At 44.0% G+C, this 24,519-nt stretch overlaps 1 protein-coding gene across 1 annotated transcript in view; it reads right to left on the bottom strand.

The window, feature by feature from the left end:
* The window catches only part of LOC135518219 (carboxyl-terminal PDZ ligand of neuronal nitric oxide synthase protein-like), a 159,342-nt gene that overhangs the window by 35,830 nt on the left and 98,993 nt on the right, over positions 1-24,519 (bottom strand). The window contains exons 3-7 of the mRNA XM_064943212.1: positions 16,225-16,317; positions 14,566-14,624; positions 4,278-4,386; positions 3,691-3,832; positions 3,259-3,413 (exon numbers count right to left, since the gene is read on the bottom strand). Of these exons, the coding sequence (XP_064799284.1) occupies positions 3,259-3,413; positions 3,691-3,832; positions 4,278-4,386; positions 14,566-14,624; positions 16,225-16,317 (558 nt within the window). The remainder of the gene's footprint in view (positions 1-3,258; positions 3,414-3,690; positions 3,833-4,277; positions 4,387-14,565; positions 14,625-16,224; positions 16,318-24,519) is intronic.

Here is a 24,519-nt window from a genome sequence, read left to right as displayed (position 1 = left end):
GGGCGCACTATACAATTACTAATCACTGGGAATAGGGGCCAGGTGTGTGTAATGAAAGTTCCAGAGGGATCCGTGACACTTTGCTCATGATGCACCTCACAAATTAAATGTTTGAGAGCATTGGACACAAAACACCAATACAAATGTAACAGCGTAATAAAATAGATAAACAAGTTCCTTGAATTTCCCTTCGCCGGTGCCTGTTCATTATAGGATAGACACTTGTGGTTTAGCTGCACCAATCAAGCAGTGAAGTGTGTAGTGAAGCATGGCATAAGTGTTCAAATCCATTTATCTTGTGGCAACGGGGGAGCAGGGTTGCAAAATGCAGCAAAATGCAATTACATTACGCAATTATACCATTTATAAAATAGTCATATATTTTCATAGACTAGCTAAAATAAATAAGTGAAAATTTAAAAATGTACCAATGGATGATGAGAATTTTCTGTTAAAAAAGTGGAGGTGAAAAAAACATAATAACTGCACCTCCTATATTAGTTTGCTCCATGGCTCAGGTGGCGATGTAGGCTACGATGAAAAGGTGTTTAGTGCAGTTGCAACGAGCAAAGAAGAAGACATTTGCAGGTGTTTCTGATAAATAAACAATGCCATGCTTGTGGGTGGTAACCAGTGGAGGCTGCTGAGGGGCGGACAGCTCATAATAATGTCTGGAATGGAGTGTAATGTCTGGAATGGAGTGTAATGTCTGGAATGGAGTGTAATGTCTGGAATGGAGTGCAATGTCTGGAATGGAGTGTAATGTCTGGAATGGAGTGTAATGTCTGGAATGGAGTGTAATGTCTGGAATGGAGTGTAATGTCTGGAATGGAGTATAATGTCTGGAATGGAGTGTAATGTCTGGAATGGAATGTAATGTCTGGAATGGAGTGTAATGTCTGGAATGGAGTGTAATGTCTGGAATGGAGTGTAATATCTGGAATGGAGTATAATGTCTGGAATGGAGTGTACTGTCTGGAATGGAGTGTAATGTCTGGAATGGAGTGCAATGTCTGGAATGGAGTGTAATGTCTGGAATGGAGTGTAATGTCTGGAATGGAGTGTAATGTCTGGAATGGAGTGTAATGTCTGGAATGGAGTGCAATGTCTGGAATGGAGTGTAATGTCTGGAATGGAGTGCAATGTCTGGAATGGAGTGCAATGTCTGGAATGGAGTGTACTGTCTGGAATGGAGTGTAATGTCTGGAATGGAGTGTAATATCTGGAATGGAGTATAATGTCTGGAATGGAGTATAATGTCTGGAATGGAGTGTACTGTCTGGAATGGAGTGTAATGTCTGGAATGGAGTGTAATATCTGGAATGGAGTATAATGTCTGGAATGGAGTGTACTGTCTGGAATGGAGTGTAATGTCTGGAATGGAGTGCAATGTCTGGAATGGAGTGTAATGGCTGGAATGGAGTGTAATGTCTGGAATGGAGTGTAATGTCTGGAATGGAGTGCAATGTCTGGAATGGAGTGTAATGTCTGGAATGGAGTGTAATGTCTGGAATGGAGTGTAATGTCTGGAATGGAGTGCAATGTCTGGAATGGAGTGTAATGTCTGGAATGGAGTGTAATGTCTGGAATGGAGTATAATGTCTGGAATGGAGTGTAATGTCTGGAATGGAGTATAATGTCTGGAATGGAGTGTAATGTCTGGAATGGAGTGTAATGTCTGGAATGGAGTGTACAGTCTGGAATGGAGTGAATTGAATGGGGAGCTAGTATTGATAGGATAGCCCCAACCCTTTGGTGTGTTCCTACGGTTCTACTGTCAGTGGATGGGTTGAGGCATGTTTCACACAGTTTTGCTTCTCTCTGAGGGCCACTAGGCAGCCCCGGGGCCCCATAACGCCACCAAGACACAGGACATACAGACGACACACTAGACTAGAACAGAATGAAGCTTTAATAGTTTAGCCAGGCATGTTAAGGCTGCCATGTCCCTCAGCCAGAGGCTGGTGTGAATAATGTAGGGAGCATTCTCTATCTCTGTCAGAGCAACACGTCATCATACGTGTGTGAGTGTGCGTGTATTTGTGTATCACAGGCGGCTAGTGGCGCCTTAATTGGGGAGGACAGGCTTGTGGTAATGGCTGGAGCGGAATAGTTGGAATGGTATCAAATACATCAAACACATGGTTTCCTACAAGACAGACAGGTTGAGGGACAAGCGTCATGTAGGAGTACACCATCTGACATGAGACAATGATTCCTTATGTGAATATGTCCAATAGATAATATAATAATAATAATATATCCCATTTAGCAGACGCTTTTGTCCAAAGCGACTTACAAGTCGGCTGGGGCCACTACTTTTACATATGGGTGGCCCCAGTGGGAATCAAACCCACGACGCTTGGCGTTGCAAGCGCCATGCTCTACCGACTGAGCCACACAGGACTCAATAGAAACTCTTATTTTCATTACAAAATGTTTCCTATGGAAATCGACTAAAGAATACACCCCTGGAATGAAGTGATGACCATTACCCAGGCTTCACTGTTGAGACCCTGTTGAGGCCCTGTTGACGCCCTGTTAACTCCCTGTTGAAGTCCTGCTAACTCCCTGTTGAGGTTCTATTGACTCCCCATTGAGGTCCTGTTGACTCCATGTTGAGGTCCTGTTGAGGCCCTGTTGACCGCCTGCTCACACACAGACTGGGACTGTGCCTGGGACGGTACCTGTTGACTCCATGTTGAGGCCCTGTGAAGGCCCTGTTGACTCCCTATTGAGGTCCTGTTGACTCCATGTTGAGGCCCTGTGAAGGCCCTGTTGACTCCCTGTTGAGAACCAGTTGAGGTCCTGTTGAGGCCTTGTTGACTCCCTGTTGAGGTCATGTTGACTCACCATTAAGGTATTGTTGACTCACTGTTGAGCTCCTGTTGACTCCCTATTGAGGTCCTGTTGAGGCCCTGTTGACTCCCCGTTGAGGCCCTGTTGAGGCCCTGTTGACACCCTGTTGAGCTCCTGTTGACTCCCTATTGAGATCCTGTTGAGGTCCTGTTGAGGCCCTGTTGACTCCCCGTTGAGGTCCTGTTGAGGCCCTGTTGACACCCTGTTGACACCCTGTTGAGACCCTGTTGACTCCCCGTTGAGGTCCTGTTGAGGCCCAGTTGACACCCTGTTGAGGCCCTGTTGACTCCATGTTGAGGTCCTGTTGAAGCCCTTTTGAGGCCCTGTTGAGGTGCTGTTGAGAACCTTTGCTCCTCCAGGAGCAGAAAGGAATAAGTAAAGTAAGTCAGGTGCTCTTACCATGATGGTGTGTCCAGGTTGGATCACGTTAAGTTGGGCCAGACTCTGGAGGATCTCGTTGACCGCCTGCTCACACACAGACTGGGACTGTGCCTGGGGCTCCCCTTCCTCTCCACACCCATCCTCCTCCTCCTCCGCCCCTGTCAACTGATGACCTGCGGGAAAAGGAACACACACAAACCAATGACATCATCAAATTATCACTAATGGTCAGGTGTCCTTCTTGGTTCACACATGTACAGCGTGTTCAGTTTCTGCATCTGTTATGTCAGTCAATTAAATCTTTGTGAGACAATAAGTGTTATGGTGATCTGTGTGTGTGTGTGTATATCTGTCTGTCTCTGTCATGTTTAGTGATCATTGTAGGAGTGTAACAGTATTTTGGCAGTTGGTGTGTGTGCATGTGTGTGTGTCTCTCCCCCTCTCTCTCACCCTCAGCGGGGCTGTCCTCTGTGGACTTGTCACTCTCTCCGTCTGCCTGTCCATCTATACCCTGATGGGCGTGCTGCAGACTAAGCTTATGACACACCTCAAACGCCTGGCCCACCGTACGCACTATACGCATGGCCTGGGTCTGATGAGGGAGAGGGAGAGAGATTACTTTCTTGTTATTCATGTCAGAGAAAGATGAGAAAGAAAGAGAGAAAGAAAGAGAGAGAAAGAGAGAGAGAGAGAGAGAGAGAGAGAGAGAGAGAGAGAGAGAGAGAGAGAGAGAGAGAGTGGGATATTACTTTCTTGTTATTTATGTCAGAGAAAGATGAGAAAGAAAGAAGGAAGGAAAGAATGAAATAAAGAATGAAAGAATGAAAGAAAGAAAGAAAGAAAGAGAGAGAGAGAGAGAGAGAGAGAGAGAGAGAGAGAGAGGGATATTACTTTCTTGTTATTTATGTCAGAGAAAGATGAAAAAGAAAGAAAGAAAGAGAGAAAGAAAGAAAGAAAGAGGGAGAGAGAGACATAACAGAACAGATACAGTATGGCCATTTGACATGAGAGGAGTAATATAGCCCAGTCTCGCTCACCTTCTTCTTGGATTTGAAGACGTTACACCTGAAGGAGTTGTTGGAGCCATCTCTGGCGATGTAGCTGAAGATCTTCAGGTCCTGGGAGTCATGGGACACGTAGAAAATCCTGGAGAAACATTTGGAAGAATGTTGAAACGTTTCGCTACGGTGTGCCCTAATGAATACGACTTTGGTTTAGGAATAAACCACCACCAGTCATACCTATAAAAAGTAGTCCTTGCCCCTGTGATGTGCTGAGCTGGTATATGGTCAGCCCTCTCTCACACACACACACACACACACACACACACACACACACACACACACACACACACACACACACACACACACACACACACACACACACACACACACACACACACACACACACACACACACACACACACACACACACACACACACACACACACACACACACACACACACACACACACACACACACACACACAGAGCTGATATATGGTCAGTGTCAGCCATTCTACAGCACACTAGGCTACAGGGCTATAAACAGCGTCCAGTGGGAACAAACACAGCTAATTACAGCTATAAAAAGACCTGCACTAAGAGAGATAATGTTCTGTGTGTCTCTGTCACACAGACACACAGACAAATCAAATCACATTTTATTGATCACATGAGCCGAATGCAACTTGTGTAGACTTTCCAGAAAAGTGATTGCTTGCGAACCTTTCCCAATGATGCAGAGTAATGAAAAAATAAAACAATAGTAACTAACACAAGAGGAATAAAAATACAAAACTAAATAAAGTCAGAAGTTTATATACACTTAAGTTGGAGTCATTAAAACTCGTTTTTCAACCACTCCACACATTTCTTGTTAACAAACTATAGTTTTGGCAAGTCGGTTAGGACATCTACTTTGTGCATGACAAGTAATTTTTCCAATAATTTCCAACAATTGTTTGACAGATTATTTCACAATTCCAGTGGGTCAGAAGTTTACATAATAAATTGACTGTGACTTTAAACAGCTTGGAAAATTCCAGAATATTATATCATGTCTTTAGAAGCTCCTGATAGGCTAATTGATATCATTTGAGTCAATTGGAGGTGTACCTGTGGATGTATTTCAAGGCCTAACTTCAAACTCACTGCCCCTTTGCTTTGCATCATGAGAAAATCAAAAGAAATCAGCCAAGACCTCAGAAAAAAAATTGTAGACACCAAACACCTGAAGGTACCACGTTTATCTGTACAAACAGTAGTACGCAAGTATAAACACCATGGGACCACGCAGCCGTCATACCACTCAGGAAGGAGAAGCATTCTTTGGTGCAAAAAGTACAAATCAATCCAAGGACAACAACAAAGGACCTTGTGAAGATGCTGGAGGAAACCGGTACAAATGTATCCATATCCACAGTAAAATGAGTCCTACTACGACATAACCTGAAAGGCTGCTCAGCAAGGAAGAAGCCACTGCTCCCAACCGCCATAAAAAAAGCCAGACTACGGTTTGCAACTGCACATGGGGACAAAGATCGTACTTTTTGGAGAAATGTCCTCTGGTCTGATGAAAGAAAAATAGAACTGTTTGGCCATAATGACCATTGTTGTGTTTGGAAGGAAAAGGGGGAGGCTTGCAAGCCGAAGAACACCATCCCAACCATGAAGAACGGGGGTGGCAGCATCATGTTGTGGGGGTGCTTTGCTGCAGGAGGGACTGGTGCACTAAACAAAATAGTGGATATATTGAAGCAACATCTCAAGACATCAGTCAGGAAGTTGTCCTTTTGGGTCTTCCAAAAGGACAATGACAATTATTCTGACATTTCATATTCTTAAAAGAACGTGGTGATCCTAACTGGCCTAAGAAAGGGAATTTTTACTCTGATTAAATGTCAGGAATTGTGAAAAACTGAGTTTAAATGTATTTGGCTAAGGTGTAAGTACATTTCCGACTTCAACTGGAAAAGGAGTAAAACAGTATTTAAACCTTATTGTACAATGACTATGTACTGTACATAGGGCAGAAGTCACTAAGGTGGAAGGTAGAGTACCGGGTGGTAGAACAGTGACTAAGGCTTGTGGTGACTTTTTAACAGTCTTATGGCCTGGAGGTGGAAGCTGTTTCTCAGTAGATGGTAGCGGGGTGAACAGGTCATTGCTCGGGTGGCTGAGGTCCTTGATGATCTTCTTGGCCTGCCTGTGACACCGGTGCTGTAGATGTCCTGGAGGGCAGGCAGAGTGCCCCAGTGATGTGTTGGGCTGACCACACCACCCTCTGGAGAGCCCTGCATGAAGGGACCATTTCAGGTTGTCAGTGATGTGCACTCTGAGGAACTTGAAGCTTTTGTCCCTCTCCACCGTGGCTCCGTCGAAGAGGATGGGGGTGTGCCCTCTCTGCTGTCTCCTGTAGTCCACGATCAGCTCCTTCGTTATGTTGATGTCGTGGGAGAGATTATTTTCCTGGCACCACTCCGCCAGGGCTCTCACCTCCTGCCTGTAGGCTGTCTCATCGTTGTTGGTAATCAGGCCTACCACTGCCGACAGCACACTTGATGATTGAGATGGAGACGTGCGTGGCCACACAGTCATGGGTGAACAGGAAGTACAGGCAAGGGTTAGCCTTAACTAGCCTCCCAAAGCACTTCATGTTGACAGAAGTGAATGCTAGGTGGCGATTGTCATTTAGGTTAGTTACCTGAGCTTCATGGGTACAGGAACGATGGTGGACATCTTGAAGCAAGTGGGGACAACAGACTGGGATCAGGAGAGAATCAATATGTCGGTAAACACTCCAGCCAGCTGGTCTGCACATGCTCTGAGGACATGGCTTGGGATGCCGTCTGGGCCAACAGCATTGCGAGGGTTAACACGCTTAAATGACTTACTCACGTCTGCCACGGAGAACGAGAGCACACAGTCCTCGTACGCTATGGGGGCCGCGGTGGCAGCTTGATATTGTTTTCCTTGAAGTGGGCAAAAAAGGTGTTTAAATCCGCCGGGAATGAGGCGTTGGTGTGTGTTGTGTCGGTATGAGTGTGTGTGTTTGTAGTGTATGTGTATGGGTTTTGTGTGAAAGTGTCAGTGTAGTGTAGTGTGTATGAGTGAGGGTGTATATAGTGCATATATACACTGAGGGAAAAAAACATTAGGAACACCTTCATAATATTAAGTTGCACCACTACTGGCTAACGTACAATCACTAGAGAACAAACCGGACAAGCTCTGTTCTAGAGAATATCCTATCAACGGGACCTCAAGAACTGTAATATCCTATATTTTGAGGAGTCGTGGCTGAACAAGGACATGGATAATATACAGACTGTACAAAACATTAGGAACACCTTCCTTATATTGAGTTGCAGCCACGTTTCCCATCAGAACAGCATCACTTAATTTGGACATGGACTCTACAAGGTATCGAAAGTGTTCCATAGGGATGCTGGCCCATGTTGACTCCAATGCTTCCCACAGTTGTGTCAAGTTGGCTGGATGTCCTTTTGATGGTGGACCATTCTTGATACACACAGGAAACTGTTGAGAGTGTAAAACCCTGCAGCATTTCAGTTCTTGACACACTCAAACCAGTGTGCCTGGCACCTACTAACATACCCTGTTCAAAGGCACTTAAATATGTTTGTCTTGCCCATTCACCTTCCGAATGCCACACACACAATCCATGTCTCAATTGTCTAAAGGCTTAAAATCCTTCTTTAAGCAGTCTCCTCCCCTTCATCTACACTGATTGAAGTGGATTTAACAGGTGACATCTATAAGGGATGATAGCTTTCACATGGAATCACCTGGTCACTCTATGTCATGAAAAGAGCAGGTGTTCCTAATGCTTTGTACACTCAGTGTATCGTCTTGTGAGTTTACATAGAGTCAGTACAAGATAGGGTAAATGGAGACCGTGTAATCATTTAATTAACTACATATGGCTATTTAACAGTCTCATGGCTTGGGGGTAGAAGGTATCTCGGAGCCTGTTGGTGCAAGAGTCGAGGCTCAGATTCCGTTTGCCGGACGGTAGCAGATTAAACAGTCTATGTCTTGGTTGGCTGAAGTCTTTGTCAATTTTTCCAGCTTTCCTCTGACACCGCCTGATAAAGCGTTCCTGGGTGGCAGGGAGCTTGGCCCAAGTCATGTACTGGGCCTTTTGCACCCCTCTCTGTAGAGTTTTGTGGTCGAGGGCGGTGCATTTTCCATACCAAGCGGTGATGCAGCCAGTCAAGATGCTCTAGATGATGCAGCTGTATATGTTTTTAAGGATACGAAGGCACATGCCAAATCTTTTCAGCCTCCTGAGGGAGAAGATGTGCTGTCGTGTCCTCTTCACGACTGTGTGGGTGTGTGGACCATATTAAGTCCTTAGTGATGTGGATGCCAAGGAACATGAAGCTCTCAACCCGCTCCACTGCAGCCCTGTCGATGTGGATATGGGCGTGCTCTCCCCTCTTTCTCCTGTCGTCAACTATCAGCTCCTTTGTCTTACTGACGTTGAGGGAGAGGTTGTTGTCCTTGCGCCACACTGCCAAGCAGTGGAAGATCCTCAGAGGAGGACCATCTTCCTCAGTGAATTTCCTTTAAAAAATATATATATACTAAATATAGTCACGTCACCAAATAATTGATTAAAACACACTGTTTTGCAATGAAGGTCTACAGTAGCCTCACATTCAATACAAAAACCTAGGAGGCTCATGGTTCTCACCCCCTTCTATAGCCTGACACAGTAATTCTAACAATTTCTAGAGGACATCCTCCAAACTATCAGAGCTCTTGCAGCATGAAGTGACATGTTGTCCACCAAATCAAAGGATCAAAGAATGAATTTAGTACTGAAATCATAAGCTACAACTAGCTAGCACTGCAGTACATAAAATCTGGCGAGTAGTTGATAAAAAGAGAGAGAAAGACAATAGTTGGAACAGTTTTGAACAAATAATTTCTTCCATATTAAGGAGAAGCAAGAGAGAGAGCCTGCTATATTTCGTCTTATATATTTTTTCACTTTCACCTCCTTAGCTAGCATTGAATGCAGCTAACTAATTTAGCCTACTCAAACCGAGATGGATTCTATGTTAAGTAGCTGGCTATGGCTATCCAATAATTTATTGCCACGGGGGCCCGCCGGTGTAACAGCTAAACTGCTTGCTGTTGACTGTACACTGTACTGCATGATTGTAGCGGGTCACAGACAGCTGATGTTTTGTTCACTGAAGTCCACAAGCGAAGGGAAAAGGTGAGAGGAGGAGAGTGGATAGAAAGATGCAAGAATGAATTATATAAATGAGCTGTTTGTGGCTGCTATGAAAGTGAACTGTGTGATCAGGGGTGTATTCATTGCAACTGTTGGACTAATGATTACACTCTCGATCAGCTATAAGCAGGCAAGAGTGTGCAAGGCAGTATTGAACATGTCACTGTCTGTCACTTTGATTACTCAAAATTCTCTTGGCCTGTGCACCTACGTTACAATCCTTAATTCATAGGTTGTAGCAACCTCATGATGGGTACAGGAAAGATGTGAGCATCATGGTGTAGCCTAGCCATATCAATGTTACATTGATCTGGGTGAATATAATATGAATGACAGTCATCCAATATGCTGCAATAGAAATAAGGCCATGTTCATAAAAACATTTTCTAATAAAAAATAAAAAAACTTCCCTCATCTTAAACGGCACCGACCCCCACTGCTGCCTGTAGGCCATCTCATCGCCATCGGTGATCAGGCCTACCACCATTGTGTCATCAACAAACTTGATGATGGTGTTGGAGTCGTGCGTGGCCACACAGTCGTGAGTGAACAGGGAGTACAAGAGAGGACTAAGCACACACCCGATGGACCCCCACATGTTGAGGGTCAGTGTGTCAGAGGTGTTGTTGCCTACAGATGTAGCTATAATGCTGTGGCTACCATGGCTACCATGTAAGAACAGAGATGTCCCCGAAAACCCACAAACGCACGCAAAGGCACGCATGCACACACAAACTCACACGTGACTCATTTCAGGAAACTAGGCGTATGTCGCACGTCACTACTTCACAGGAGAGGCATTTGAACGTAAACAAAACAACAACAAAAAATCTAAATGCGTTTTTTGACAGAAATGCTTTCTGGAACATGTAAACTTTCATGTGCATTAATAACAAACCGGTAAGCCATCTGTAAATACGAATAAAATTGTTAAATTACGAGCCTAGTTGGTTTAGCAAGAAAAAAAATGTCAAAAAATCCCACTAGCCATGATTGGCTGAGATAATGGGTGGGCTAGACAAGTCAAGAGATGAGTTCAGCTTTATAACATGAGCTGCTCAGTATGTGTAGATAATCTTTTCTAATACTTATTTTTTTTAAGTATATCAAGAAGAACTGAGAAAGTGCTGTCCTGAATTTAACAGTCGCTATCATATCGACAAAAATCAGTGGGAAAAAGTTGTGATGGACTTCTTTCTGAAGGACAATCATGCCATGCTGACTCTCTAACTTTGAAAATGCATTAGATGATGAGGAAATCCCTGATTTAGGTACAAATATTTTAATGGAACCAGACATTGTGGAGTCTTCTGATGACAGTGATGTGGGAAGAAACGGCGATCAACAGTGTTGTTGTCATGGGAGAAGTCAACCGAGTTTTGAAATTAGTGGAATGTCCAGTGGAATCAGAGTATGATAGCTACATTCTGGCTTTTGATTACAAATATGCAGAGGGAGTAGAATAGAGAACACTGTTTTATAAAACAAACTAAGGGCAACCATGGCATCTGTGACAGAGTGGGAGAAGCATTCCTCCATGTTTGTAAGAGTTTAGCTAGCCACAGTTTCAGATATTATACATTTTGTCAGATAGTCGTTTTCATTAAAGTTAGTGTACTGTTAGCTAGCTAGCTAACGTTAGCTAGCTGGCTCACTAGCTCACATTACGTGTATGATTTGTGTCGTAATATTATTCATATTTTAGAAATCCATTTGCATTGCTAGTTATAGCCTAATATTAGCTAGCTAGCTAACATTGAACCTAGTTGGTTAGCTTTAGCTACCTGAAGATTCATGCATGGTGGCTAGCTATGACAATCAGTTTGTATTGCTATGCTGTGTTCAAAACAAGTGGGAACTTGGAACTGGAAACTTGGAACTCCAAAAAGTAGCTCCGAATCCCAAAATCTTTTTGAGCCCAGACTTTCTGACCTGAAGATCACTGACTCATATATTTCCATTTTCCCAGTTGTCTTGAAAGCACCATTAGGTTCATTGTTTAACTAGCTACATGTCTAAACAAAACTCCACATCGCCAGATGATTACATGAGCCATCAAGTTAGCCAGGTGTGTCTGGGGGTCATTACGTTCATCTATTGTATTGAGTGAGTTATAGCATTTCTTTCACATGACTCATCAATTTAGATGGGACAAGTGTGTCTGGGTAAGAATCATCTAATAATTATGAAATATTTATACAATCTGGACACTTTCTATTTTTGATATTGCTACTATGCAAATTTGCAAGTAACCATTTCACTGTAGCGTTTACACCTTTTGTATCCTGTTCATGAGACAAATACACTTGGATTTTACTTAATATTGTATGTTTTTAGAAGAGATGGTAATGTGAAGAACAACATGACTTGCACCAAAGTCAGATGACGATATAGGCCAAGAACTAGATTTTTTGCTACTACTTTCACCACTTTTAGTCTTGAAATATTTGGTTGTTTACTACACTACACTACCATGCTCACGCTGTTTAGCACATGGCCTCACGTGAATCCCTAATAAAGAGATGGGTGGGGCTAAATCTTAAGAGGGTGTGAATAATGCTGAATGGGTGTAGACAAAGAAGAGCTCTCCAGTAGGTATCCTAAATTATTCAAGAGACATTTTCTCAAAAGTGGGGTTACAAGTTTAATATCTTTCAAAGTAAAATGACTTTCCCATTGTTCCTCAACTGCAGTCTATGATATATACCATTTTCTAGCTCTGTTATTCTCGACTTTTGTCCAGTGTAAAAAATACTATTTCAAATTTTGCTACATAATACTAAATTGAGCCAGAGGTCATGTATGCTGTGGCTACAAGCCAAACCCTAACCAATATATACTGTATGAGTGTAATTGCCGATGGCACACACGTAGAGGCACATTATCAGAGTGTGTAGCAGCACATACGAATGACTTCAATGTGTTATCCGGTTGGACCATCAGTGTGGCCCATAAAAATGGGATTCACTAAAGGAGCTTCTGCTATTTTTATATCAGGAAGGTGAATTGAGATAAAGAATATATTTTCAAATGATGTCTGAGTGCACTACATTGGCTCTGGGGGAAGTAGTGCACTACATTGGCTCTGGGTGAAGTAGTGCACTACATTGGCTCTGGGTGAAGTAGTGCACTACATTGGCTCTGGGTGAAGTAGTGCACTACATTGGCTCTGGGTGAAGTAGTGCACTACATTGGCTCTGGGGGAAGTAGTGCACTACATTGGCTCTGGGTGAAGTAGTGCACTACATTGGCTCTGGGTGAAGTAGTGCACTACATTGGCTCTGGGGGAAGTAGTGCACTACATTGGCTCTGGGTGAAGTAGTGCACTACATTGGCTCTGGGTGAAGTAGTGCACTACATTGGCTCTGGGTGAAGTAGTGCACTACATTGGCTCTGGGTGAAGTAGTGCACTACATTGGCTTGGGTGAAGTAGTGCACTACATTGGCTCTGGGTGAAGTAGTGCACTACATTGGCTCTGGGTGAAGTAGTGCACTACATTGGCTCTGGGTGAAGTAGTGCACTACATTGGCAAGTAGTGCACTACATTGGCTCTGGGTGAAGTAGTGCACTACATTGGCTCTAGGTGAAGTAGTGCACTACATTGGCTCTGGGTGAAGTAGTGCACTACATTGGCTCTGTGGGCAAGGTGAAGTAGTGCACTACATTGGCTCTGGGTGAAGTAGTGCACTACATTGGCTCTGGGTGAAGTAGTGCACTACATTGGCTCTGGGTGAAGTAGTGCACTACATTGGCTCTGGGTGAAGTAGTGCACTACATTGGCTCTGGGTGAAGTAGTGCACTACATTGGCTCTACTGAAGTAGTGCACTACATTGGCTCTGGGTGAAGTAGTGCACTACATTGGCTCTGGGTGAAGTAGTGCACTAATTTCTGGGTGAAGTAGTGCACTACATTGGCTCTGGGTGAAGTAGTGCACTACATTGGCTCTGGGGGAAGTAGTGCACTACATTGGCTCTGGGGAAGTAGTGCACTACATTGGCTCTGGGGGAAGTAGTGCACTACATTGGGAAGTAGTGCTTTGGCTCTGGGTGAAGTAGTGCACTACATTGGCTCTGGGTGAAGTAGTGCACTACATTGGCTCTGGGTCAAGTAGTGCACTACATTGGCTCTGGGTGAAGTAGTGCACTACATTGGCTCTGGGAGAAGTAGTGCACTACATTGGCTCTGGAAGTAGTGCACTACATTGGCTCTGGGGAAGTAACTACATTGTCTGGGTGAAGTAGTGCACTACATTGGCTCTGGGGGAAGTAGTGCACTACATTGGCTCTGGGTGAAGTAGTGCACTACATTGGCTCTGGGTGAAGTAGTGCACTACATTGGCTCTGGGTGAAGTAGTGCACTACATTGGCTCTGGGTGAAGTAGTGCACTACATTGGCTCTGGGTGAAGTAGTGCACTACATTGGCTCTGATGAAGTAGTGCACTACATTGGCTCTGGGTGAAGTAGTAGTGCACTACATTGGCTCTGGGTGAAGTAGTGCACTACATTGGCTTGGGTGAAGTAGTGCACTACATTGGCTCTGGGTGAAGTAGTGCACTACATTGGCTCTGGGTGAAGTAGTGCACTACATTGGCTCTGGGTGAAGTAGTGCACTACATTGGTTCCGGTGAAGTAGTGCACTACATTGGCTCTGGGGGAAGTAGTGCACTACATTGGCTCTGGGTGAAGTAGTGCACTACATTGGCTCTGGGTGAAGTAGTGCACTACATTGGCTCTGGGTGAAGTAGTGCACTACATTGGCTCTGGGTGAAGTAGTGCACTACATTGGCTCTGGGTGAAGTAGTGCACTACATTGGCTCTGGGTGAAGTAGTGCACTACATTGGCTCTGGGTGAAGTAGTGCACTACATTGGCTCTGGGTGAAGTAGTGCACTACATTGGCTCTGGGTGAAGTAGTGCACTACATTGGCTCTGGGGGAAGTAGTGCACTATATGGAATAGGTAGGGGTTAAATTGAGACAAGACCCTGGCTGATCAAAAGGGAAGGAAATGGAGTGATGAGTGAGGCAGAGCTGTACAATAGGTGTGACACTGACCTGTATATGGGGTCAGACATGATCAGCATCTTGCTCTCGTCCCAGGTCCACTCTTTCCTCTGTGGGCAAGGAAGTCAAGGTGATGTTAACAATCAATCACAACAGTCACAGATCCACCTGTACCCAAAATAATGTCACGGGTCTGGGTCAGATCTGATCATCACAGGTATGTGTAATTTTAACTGAATTGTCCCAGTGTATGTGTAATTTTAACTGAATTGTCCCTCGGGTATGTGTAATTTTAACTGAATTGTCCCTCGGGTATGTGTAATTTTAACTGAATTGTCCCAGTGCATGTGTAATTTTAACTGAATTGTCCCAGTGCATGTGTAATTTTAACTGAATTGTCCCAGTGCATGTGTAATTTTAACTGAATTGTCCCAGTGCATGTGTAATTTTAACTGAATCGTCCCAGTGCATGTGTAATTTTAACTGAATTGTCCCAGTGCATGTGTAATTTTAACTGAATTGTCCGGGGGGTGCCCTGATCAAATCCGAACACGACTACTGCAGGAGAGAGAGTTGAGCGTGGCGCGTGTAATTTTAACTGGCGTGGCGCGTGTAGCTTGTTGTTGGCCAATCATATTTCATCAAAGCGGCAATAGGCTACAGTCATAGAGCCAGTTAGGAGATATCTAATCAATGGAAGATGGAATTAAAATGACGGAATTAAAAGTTAAAAGAGAAGGATAGGCTACAACGACCAACAACTACTTAATATTCTGAATGGAGTTGTTGTTATTTGTAACTGTAGGATGAGAAAGCGGCAGCCTCAATAAGCCTAGCAGCTAATGTTAGCTAGCTTGACTAGCATCTCCTGGTTTGATTCAGTCAAGACAGGTACTACGTAATCATATTTGATGATAAATAACCTAGCTATGAACGTAAATAGTTTACTATAATGCGAGTTGGCTTGGTTGGTTGCGGTCTCTCACCCCTCCCCTTGTGGTTGTTTCACTCGCTCGGCCCCTCCCCTGGTTGCTAGAGCAGCATCACCACCCCCCTCTCTCTCCTCTCGCGATTTATCAGCTCCGGTTAATAAAGTAGCCTAAAAAATACATTTTCTGTTGCTTTCCTCACTCGGATCAGACCAAGTCTGGATCTGACCACGTCTATACAGAACAGGTCTAGTAGTCCCAGGGTCCGTTCAGAACGGGTCTCTATTGAACATTTTTATTTATGCATATTGGGTCCGGGTGGAAAAGCCCCAGGTCCATTTCGGGAAACAGGTCCAACTTGACCTCTAATTCAGAGTCGAAAGATAACATGAAGTCTAAATGTAATATTTTACGACAGACAAGAACACAACATTTACAAGACAGAAAAATCCCATGGATGAGTTGATGTAACAATTTTATTCCCCTCATAATGACATTGACATAAGCCATCTCTGATTTGTCCCTTCATAATGACATCATCATAACCATGCTCTCTGATTGGTCCCTTAATAATGACATCACCATAACCCTGCTCGCTGATTGGTCCTTTCATAATGACATCATCATAATCCTATAATTTGATTTGTCTTCATAATGACATCATCATAAACCTACTCTTTGATTGGTCCCTTTCTAATGACATCGTCCCAACCCTACTCTTTGATTGGCCTCTTCATAATGACATCATCATAACCCTGCTTTCTGATTGGCCCAGCCTTACCTTCTGTTTCTTCCGGAGGACTACCTTGACTCCGTCCACAGACACGATGATGCTCACTTTTTTCTTCTTGATGTTCTTGGCCTTGAACTCATACTGGAAAACACAAACACATATAGGTCAATCACAGACCTCTATGGGAGTAGAGCAACAACAACTACAATCAACTATTTGTCACATACTGTAGGTGAAGGGCTCAACACATAGGTACTGAATGAGGTGAGAGATACCGCTCTTACAGTGTAAAGTGCTTAGAGCACTTACAGTATAGACAGTTTATTGATCCCCAGGGGAAGTTGCACTCACACACATACACACACACACACACACACACACACTCACACTCACACTCACACTCACACACACACACACACACACACACACACACACACACACACACACACACACACACACACACACACACACACACACACACACCCTGCTGGCAAAGTGACAGAGGCTCCAACAGAGGAAGGCTGTCAGTGTTAGGAGATGATCCCTGTGACACACTAATATATTAGCTATCCATGAATGGCTTGGCAGGCAGCAGCACATTAAGGAAAGAGGAAAGGACTTCCACAATTCATATCAGTAGCCAAGCTAACAATCTACTCAGTGTTTGGTACTATTGACTAAAAGGACTCAGGGAGACCATTGTGAAGCAGGGTTCCTTAATATGAGCATCTATTTTAATATACACTTTCATCCAAAGCCACTTAAACAACTGTCAACATTGACAGTGACACAGACATGTGGCATGTCATGGCTCATGTAGGAATCAACTGGATTTGTAGCAATGTGTTCGAACCCACTGAGCCACTGAAACCCCTATTGGGTTCCAGCTGAATCATGGTGAGAGAGGCTACCTCCTACACAGTGACCAGTGGTCCAGCTGAACCATGGTGAGAGAGGCTACCTACCACACAGTGACCAGTGGTCCAACTGAACCATGGTGAGAGAGGCTACCTACCACACAGTGACCAGTGGTCCAACTGAACCATGGTGAGAGAGGCTACCTACCACACAGTGACCAGTGGTCCAACTGAACCATGGTGAGAGAGGCTACCTACCACACAGTGACCAGTGGTCCAACTGAACCATGGTGAGAGAGGCTACCTACCACAGTGACCAGTGGCCTAGATGAACCATGGTGAGAGAGGCTACCTACCACACAGTGACCAGTGGTCCAACTGAACCATGGTGAGAGAGGCTACCTACCACAGTGACCAGTGGTCTAGCTGAACCATGGTGAGAGAGGCTACCTACCACACAGTGACCAGTGGCCTAGCTGAACCATGGTGAGAGAGGCTACCTACCACACAGTGACAAGTGGTCCAGCTGAACCATGGTGAGAGAGGCTACCTACCACACAGTGACTAGTGGTCCAGCTGAACCATGGTGAGAGAGGCTACCTCCCACACAGTGACTAGAGGCCTAGCTGAACCATGGTGAGAGAGGCTACCTACCACACAGTGACCAGTGGTCCAGCTGAACCATGGTGAGAGAGGCTACCTACCACACAGTGACCAGTGGTCTAGCTGAACCATGGTGAGAGAGGCTACCTACCACACAGTGACCAGTGGTCCAGCTGAATAATAGTGAGAGAGGCTACCTACCACACAGTGATCAGTTGAAACACGGTGACTAGTGGCCTAGCTGAACCATGGTGAGAGAGGCTACCTACCACACAGTGACCAGTGGTCCAGCTGAACCATGGTGAGAGAGGCTACCTATCACACAGTGACCAGTGGTCCAGCTGAACCATGGTGAGAGAGGCTACCTACCACACAGTGACCAGTGGTCCAGCTGAACCATGGTGAGAGAGGCTACCTACCACACAGTGACCAGTGGTCCAGCTGAACCATGGTGAGAGAGGCTACCTACCACACAGTGATCAGTTGAAACACGGTGACTAGTGGCCTAGCTGAACCATGGTGAGAGAGGCTACCTACCACACAGTGATCAGTTGAAACACGGTGACCAGTGGCCTAGCTGAACCATGGTGAGAGAGGCTACCTACCACACAGTGACCAGTGGTCCAGCTGAACCATGGTGAGAGAGGCTACCTACCACACAGTGACTAGAGGCCTAGCTGAACCATGTTGAGAGAGGCTACCTCCCACACAGTGACTAGAGGCCTAGCTGAACCATGGTGAGAGAGGCTACCTACCACACAGTGACCAGTTGAAACACGGTGACTAGTGGCCTAGCTGAACCATGGTGAGAGAGGCTACCTACGACACAGTGACCAGTGGTCCAGCTGAACCATGGTGAGAGAGGCTACCTACCACACAGTGACCAGTGGTCCAGCTGAATAATAGTGAGAGAGGCTACCTACCACACAGTGACCAGTGGTCCAGCTGAACCATGGTGAGAGAGGCTACCTACCACACAGTGACCAGTGGTCCAGCTGAACCATGGTGAGAGAGGCTACCTACCACACAGTGCCAGAGGTCTAGCTGAACCATGGTGAGAGAGGCTACCTACCATACAGTGACTAGTGGTTCAGCTGAACCATGGTGAGAGAGGCTACCTACCACACAGTGACTAGTGGTCCAACTGAACCATGGTGAGAGAGGCTACCTACCACACAGTGACCAGTGGTCCAGCTGAACCATGGTGAGAGAGGCTACCTACCACACAGTGACCAGTGGTCCAGCTGAACCATGGTGAAAGAGGCTACCTACCACACAGTGACCAGTGGTCCAGCTGAACCATGGTGAGAGAGGCTACCTACCACACAGTGACCAGTGGTCCAGCTGAACCATGGTGAAAGAGGCTACCTACCACACAGTGACCAGTGGTCCAGCTGAACCATGGTGAGAGAGGCTACCTACCACACATTGACCAGTGGTCCAACTGAACCATGGTGAGAGAGGCTACCTACCACACATTGACCAGTGGTTCTTCTGAACCATGGTGAGAGAGGCTACCTACCACACAGTGACCAGTTGAAACACGGTGACTAGTGGCCTAGCTGAACCATGAGGCTACCTACCACACAGTGACCAGTGGCCTAGCTGAACCATGGTGAGAGAGGTTACCTACCACACAGTGACCAGTTGAAACACGGTGACTAGTGGCCTAGCTGAACCATGAGGCTACCTAGACCAGTGCTGAAGTTGGAGTTGAAGACATTAAACAACATCACATGTTTTGTTCCTTGTTCTTCTCCAAATAATGGTTGGGTGAGTGATGAGAACACTGAGCTGTCTGACTGAGGTACTGATGATGTGAGTTCCCTAGGAACAAATAGTGGCATTCATATTCAGTTGGCTTTACACTAAACACTACACTGAGGATGGTCAGGGGACAATGATCACTCCTATACATTCCCAAAATGTTATCTTTATTTAAAGGAAAACTCCATCCAAAAATAATCTCTTGGTATTTGTTTCATTAGTCCATTGTTGACATTGTCCCAAAATGTTTTGCTTGTCAGCAATCAAGTTTTCAAGATATATAACTTCAAAATACAGAAATCATCCCTGTATGAAGCATTTTACATCACACGATGCTGCGTTATGCGTCATATGATTTTCTGTAGTTTGAAAGTTATATATCTTGAAAACTTGATTGCTGATATGCAAAACATTTTGTGACAAACCGGTTACTCGATTGCCCTCTTTCATTTGGGATTGTTACATCTGTTCTTCCTCTCATCCATTCTAATGTCATGGCACTCCACATTCACACGCAATCTAATCCCAGGCTGATTAGCTGATTAGCTCATGCTAATGGCCATATTAATGTTTATTTCTGGACAGTTGACTTGTAGCAGCTGCTGCCCTCCCCTGTGGTGACGTTAGGCCATTGGACCTTGAGAAACATCTGATAGGATAGTTTCCCAGTCAGTGTTGATGACTCATCTGTCTGTATGGAGGGCTGAGAGCAGGAGGTCCATTATTAAAAGAAGTCAGTCCTTGACTGAGCCACATCAACCCGACACACACACAAAGGAACCCACACACACGTTGATGAAAGACGAACATAGACACACGAATAAACGCATGTAGACACACACATTCGCACACACACTGTACACAAACACTCAAACACAACCATCCATATACCCCCCCCCAAACAATCCATCCTACTATATACTGTATTTCAACATATAACAATAAAACAGCCCAGGTTGTTCAGTTCCCAAATTTCTCGGTTCCCAGAATAGGTGTCCTGCTCTTCTCGTCTTCTGCTTGTTGGCAGGATGAGACATGGCAGCTGTGTGTCTGCTCAGAGTGGCTAACACACTTCCTGTGTGTCTGGCCATTGTGTCGGCTCAGAGGAAGTCTAGCTAGCGAAGTTAGCATGTCCGCCACAACGCCTCCACTCAGCCTCACGGTTCCTCACTTAAACATGAACCCAGTTAGCATCAACTCTGACAACTATAAGGCCAGGATTGTGTTCATTATGGCATGTGATGGAAATCATTTTAAAGCATTTTGCAACAGAAAACCAGGTTCAAGGCCTGAGACCAGGGTTGTGTTCATTAGGGGAACACAACAGAAATTGCTTAAAATATTTTGCAATTGGAAATGGAATTGAGCGTTCATTACTGGACGAGGAGAGGTAGTCCTTTACCATTTTTCAGTCTGTTTTGTTTGGTGCCTAATAAACATGACCAAAGACTACAGAGTCTATCATAACAGTATGGTAACAGTCTATCATAACAGTATGGTAATAGTCTATCATAACAGTATGGTAACAGTCTATCATAACAGTATGTTAACAGTCTATCATAACAGTATGGTAACAGTCTATCATAACAGTATGGTAACAGTCTATCATAACAGTATGGTAACAGTCTATCATAACAGTATGGTAACAGTCTATCATAACAGTATGGTAACAGTCTATCATAACAGTATGGTAACAGTCTATCATAACCGTATGGTAACAGTCTATCATAACAGTATGTTAACAGTCTATCATAACAGTATGGTAACAGTCTATCATAACAGTATGTTAACAGTCTATCATAACAGTCTATCATAACAGTATGGTAACAGTCTATCATAACAGTATGGTAACAGTCTATCATAACAGTATGGTAACAGTCTATCATAACAGTATGGTAACAGTCTATCATAACAGTATGGTAACAGTCTATCATAACAGTATGGTAACAGTCTATCATAACAGTATGGTAACAGTCTATCATAACAGTATGGTAACAGTCTATCATAACAGTATGGTAACAGTCTATCATAACAGTATGGTAACAGTCTATCATAACAGTATGGTAACAGTCTATCATAACAGTATGGTAACAGTCTATCATAACAGTATGGTAACAGTCTATCATAACAGTATGGTAACAGTCTATCATGACAGTATGGTAACAGTCTATCATAACTGTATGGTAACAGTCTATCATAACAGTATGGTAACAGTCTATCATAACAGTATGGTAACAGTGTATCATAACAGTATGGTAACAGTCTATCATAACAGTATGGTAACAGTCTATCATAACAGTATGGTAACAGTCTATCATAACAGTATGGTAACAGTCTATCATAACAGTATGGTAACAGTCTATCATAACAGTATGGTAACAGTCTATCATAACAGTATGGTAACAGTCTATCATAACAGTATGGTAACAGTCTATCATAACAGTATGGTAACAGTGTATCATAACAGTATGGTAACAGTCTATCATAACAGTATGGTAACAGTCTATCATAACAGTATGGTAACAGTCTATCATAACAGTATGGTAACAGTCTATCATAACAGTATGGTAACAGTCTATCATAATGGTGGAAGGCCCTGTATGTTGGGGGGGACAGAAAGAGAGAGGAGAGCTAAAGTATTGCACTGGCGTCACGCATGGCGTGACCTTCCCTATCCACGGTGCCATAGGCTAATTGGCTGACATGTCTGAGCATGCCATGGCCTGCTACCACACTTAATATTAATGCACTGAGATGTGCCGGTGTGTGTGAGGTTGGGTAAAAAGTATGTGTGTGTGTGCGTTCGTGTGCGTACGTTTGTATAGGCCTACATATGTGGGCAAGTACGCGTACCAGCGTGTGTACGTGAGTAAGAGTGTGTGTGTGTGCCTGTGTATGTTTAATGCCACCATCTCTCTACTCTCCTCTGCTTTAGGTCTACGGTGATTAAAGTTTCAAAGCTAATTACTGAGAGCAGGGTCCTGGGAGAGCTGATTAAATAGAGGATGAGCAACGAGATGGAGAGAGGGAGCGAGACAGACAGTGAGGAAGAGAGAAAGACGGGGATGAAAGAGGAAGATAGGAAGAGAGAAATGAAAGAGGGACGAGGAAGAAGAGAGGAGACTGAGTGACAGACGGGGATGAAGAAAGAGATGAGATGGAAAAAGGAAGAGAAGAAGAGATGGAAAAAGAGAGAGATTGACACAATCAGTCACAAAGCAAAAGTTTTGATTCTACACAAGCCCCTAGCTCAGAGAGACAGTTCCACTGTGGCATGTTGATTGGAATTTATATCTCACATGACCATGTTCACACAACAAAACATTTGCTGAGTGCAAACCCTACTAAACAGATTACTTTAAAGATGAGGAGGTAGCAGGTAGCCTAGTGGTTAGAGCACTGGGCCAGTAACCAAAATGTTGCTAAATGGAATCCTCGAGCTGACATGGTAAAGATCTGTCGTTCTGCCTCTGAACAAGGCAGTTAACCCACTGTTCCTGGGCTGTCATTATAAATAAGAATTTGACCTGCCTAGTTACATTTTTTTTAAATAAATAAAAAATGAGTAAGAGAACAGTAGGACAGCTCTTTCAGGCAGGACATCTGTGCAGTGTTTCCTTACCTTACCATTATATAGGCGGGATGTCCCCCACACAGATCTGTTCCAAAGAACATTGGTTTCAATGGAACATTTTGTTTAAAGAGAAACTGGATGTTGATATGACAGCATATACTCCAGCTAGACAGAGTACAAAGACAGTGAAACAGGGTCATCACTGGCCCTAAGTGCTGCTGGGTCTCAATAGCACTGTCTGCCCTTAAAGAAACACTCATTGTACTTTATACACACACACACCCTTATGCACGTTAACCAAACAGTCATACAAACACATTTACACACACACTTTCACACACACACTTTCACACACACACTTTCACACACACACACACACACACACACACACACACACACACACACACACACACACACACACACACACACACACACACACACACACACACACACACACACACACATCAACATGCAACCCCCCAGAGTCCCGGACACACACTTTTCACTCCATCTCTATTTGTGTAAAAACTCCAAAATGGCAAACGGAGGTCTTTTATAATTCACATTTTGTGTCAGCATCCTGCTGGAAGAAAAACGTTTTTTTGTAACTTCATCGAAGTATGAAAATTTTATATTTTTCTTTGCTTAAGTGCAAAAGTGTTGTGAAATATTCAAGATTTAATGCACTTGCATTGTTCTCCCTGTTTCCGTCATAAACAGCAGAGCAAACAATTAAAAGTTATCACGACACGTAGCTCCCTCGGGCTCGCTCGCCGAGACGACATGTTAAAATAACAACTGACGAGGAAGTGTTTTCAGAGCACAAGTGAACATTTTTGTCCATTATGTTGGGCTTTTTGAGATACTTCTGAGCCCTGGGAGAGTAACATGTAGGCTAGAGAGACTGGATAACGAGAATAATGAATGATCATGTAAGAAGCACTATAGGAGTACACAGTTCTAATCTTTACACATACCGAGGACATTCCACTGTAACAGTGTGACACTGACTTTCACTTTATAATGTGTGTCAAACAAAAACCAATGATTGCAAAGTTAAACAAACTCTAGGCACAATGACTACTTTTAACAATTTCCACTCTACATTTTACAAAAACATATTTACTTGAAGAACAGTGTAGATGCAAAGTTTGGTAACAGAAATGCCTGTTTGTGCCGTCATGCTGTTGCACAGTATCACTCTGTCACAATGGAATCAGTAACAACATTGATACTGAGGTCATATACTGAATAGCCGGTTGACATTTATTGTCATGAGTCTAATTCTGGAGGCAGAACTGAGCAATTTTCCCTTAGATAGGCTAGCTGCAAAGTCCAAATTGGCTATATTGTAAAAAACGTATGTGGTACATAGTGGTACTCAGTGATGTGTTGTTTTTGATTTGCCCCTAACAATCTGTAACTCTATGTATCCAGGACATAAAGTTCATTTCTTAGCCACATTTCTTTGCAGTTTTACTTTACTGCCTTATTGCAAGCAGGATGCATGTTTTGGAATATTTGTATTCTGTACAGGCTTCC

The sequence above is a fragment of the Oncorhynchus masou genome, chromosome 28 (genome assembly GCF_036934945.1).
Source record: "Oncorhynchus masou masou isolate Uvic2021 chromosome 28, UVic_Omas_1.1, whole genome shotgun sequence".
Taxonomy (NCBI): Eukaryota; Metazoa; Chordata; class Actinopteri; order Salmoniformes; family Salmonidae; genus Oncorhynchus; species Oncorhynchus masou.
Note: the sequence above shows the minus strand (reverse complement) of the source record. Positions and strands in the feature narration are given on the sequence as shown.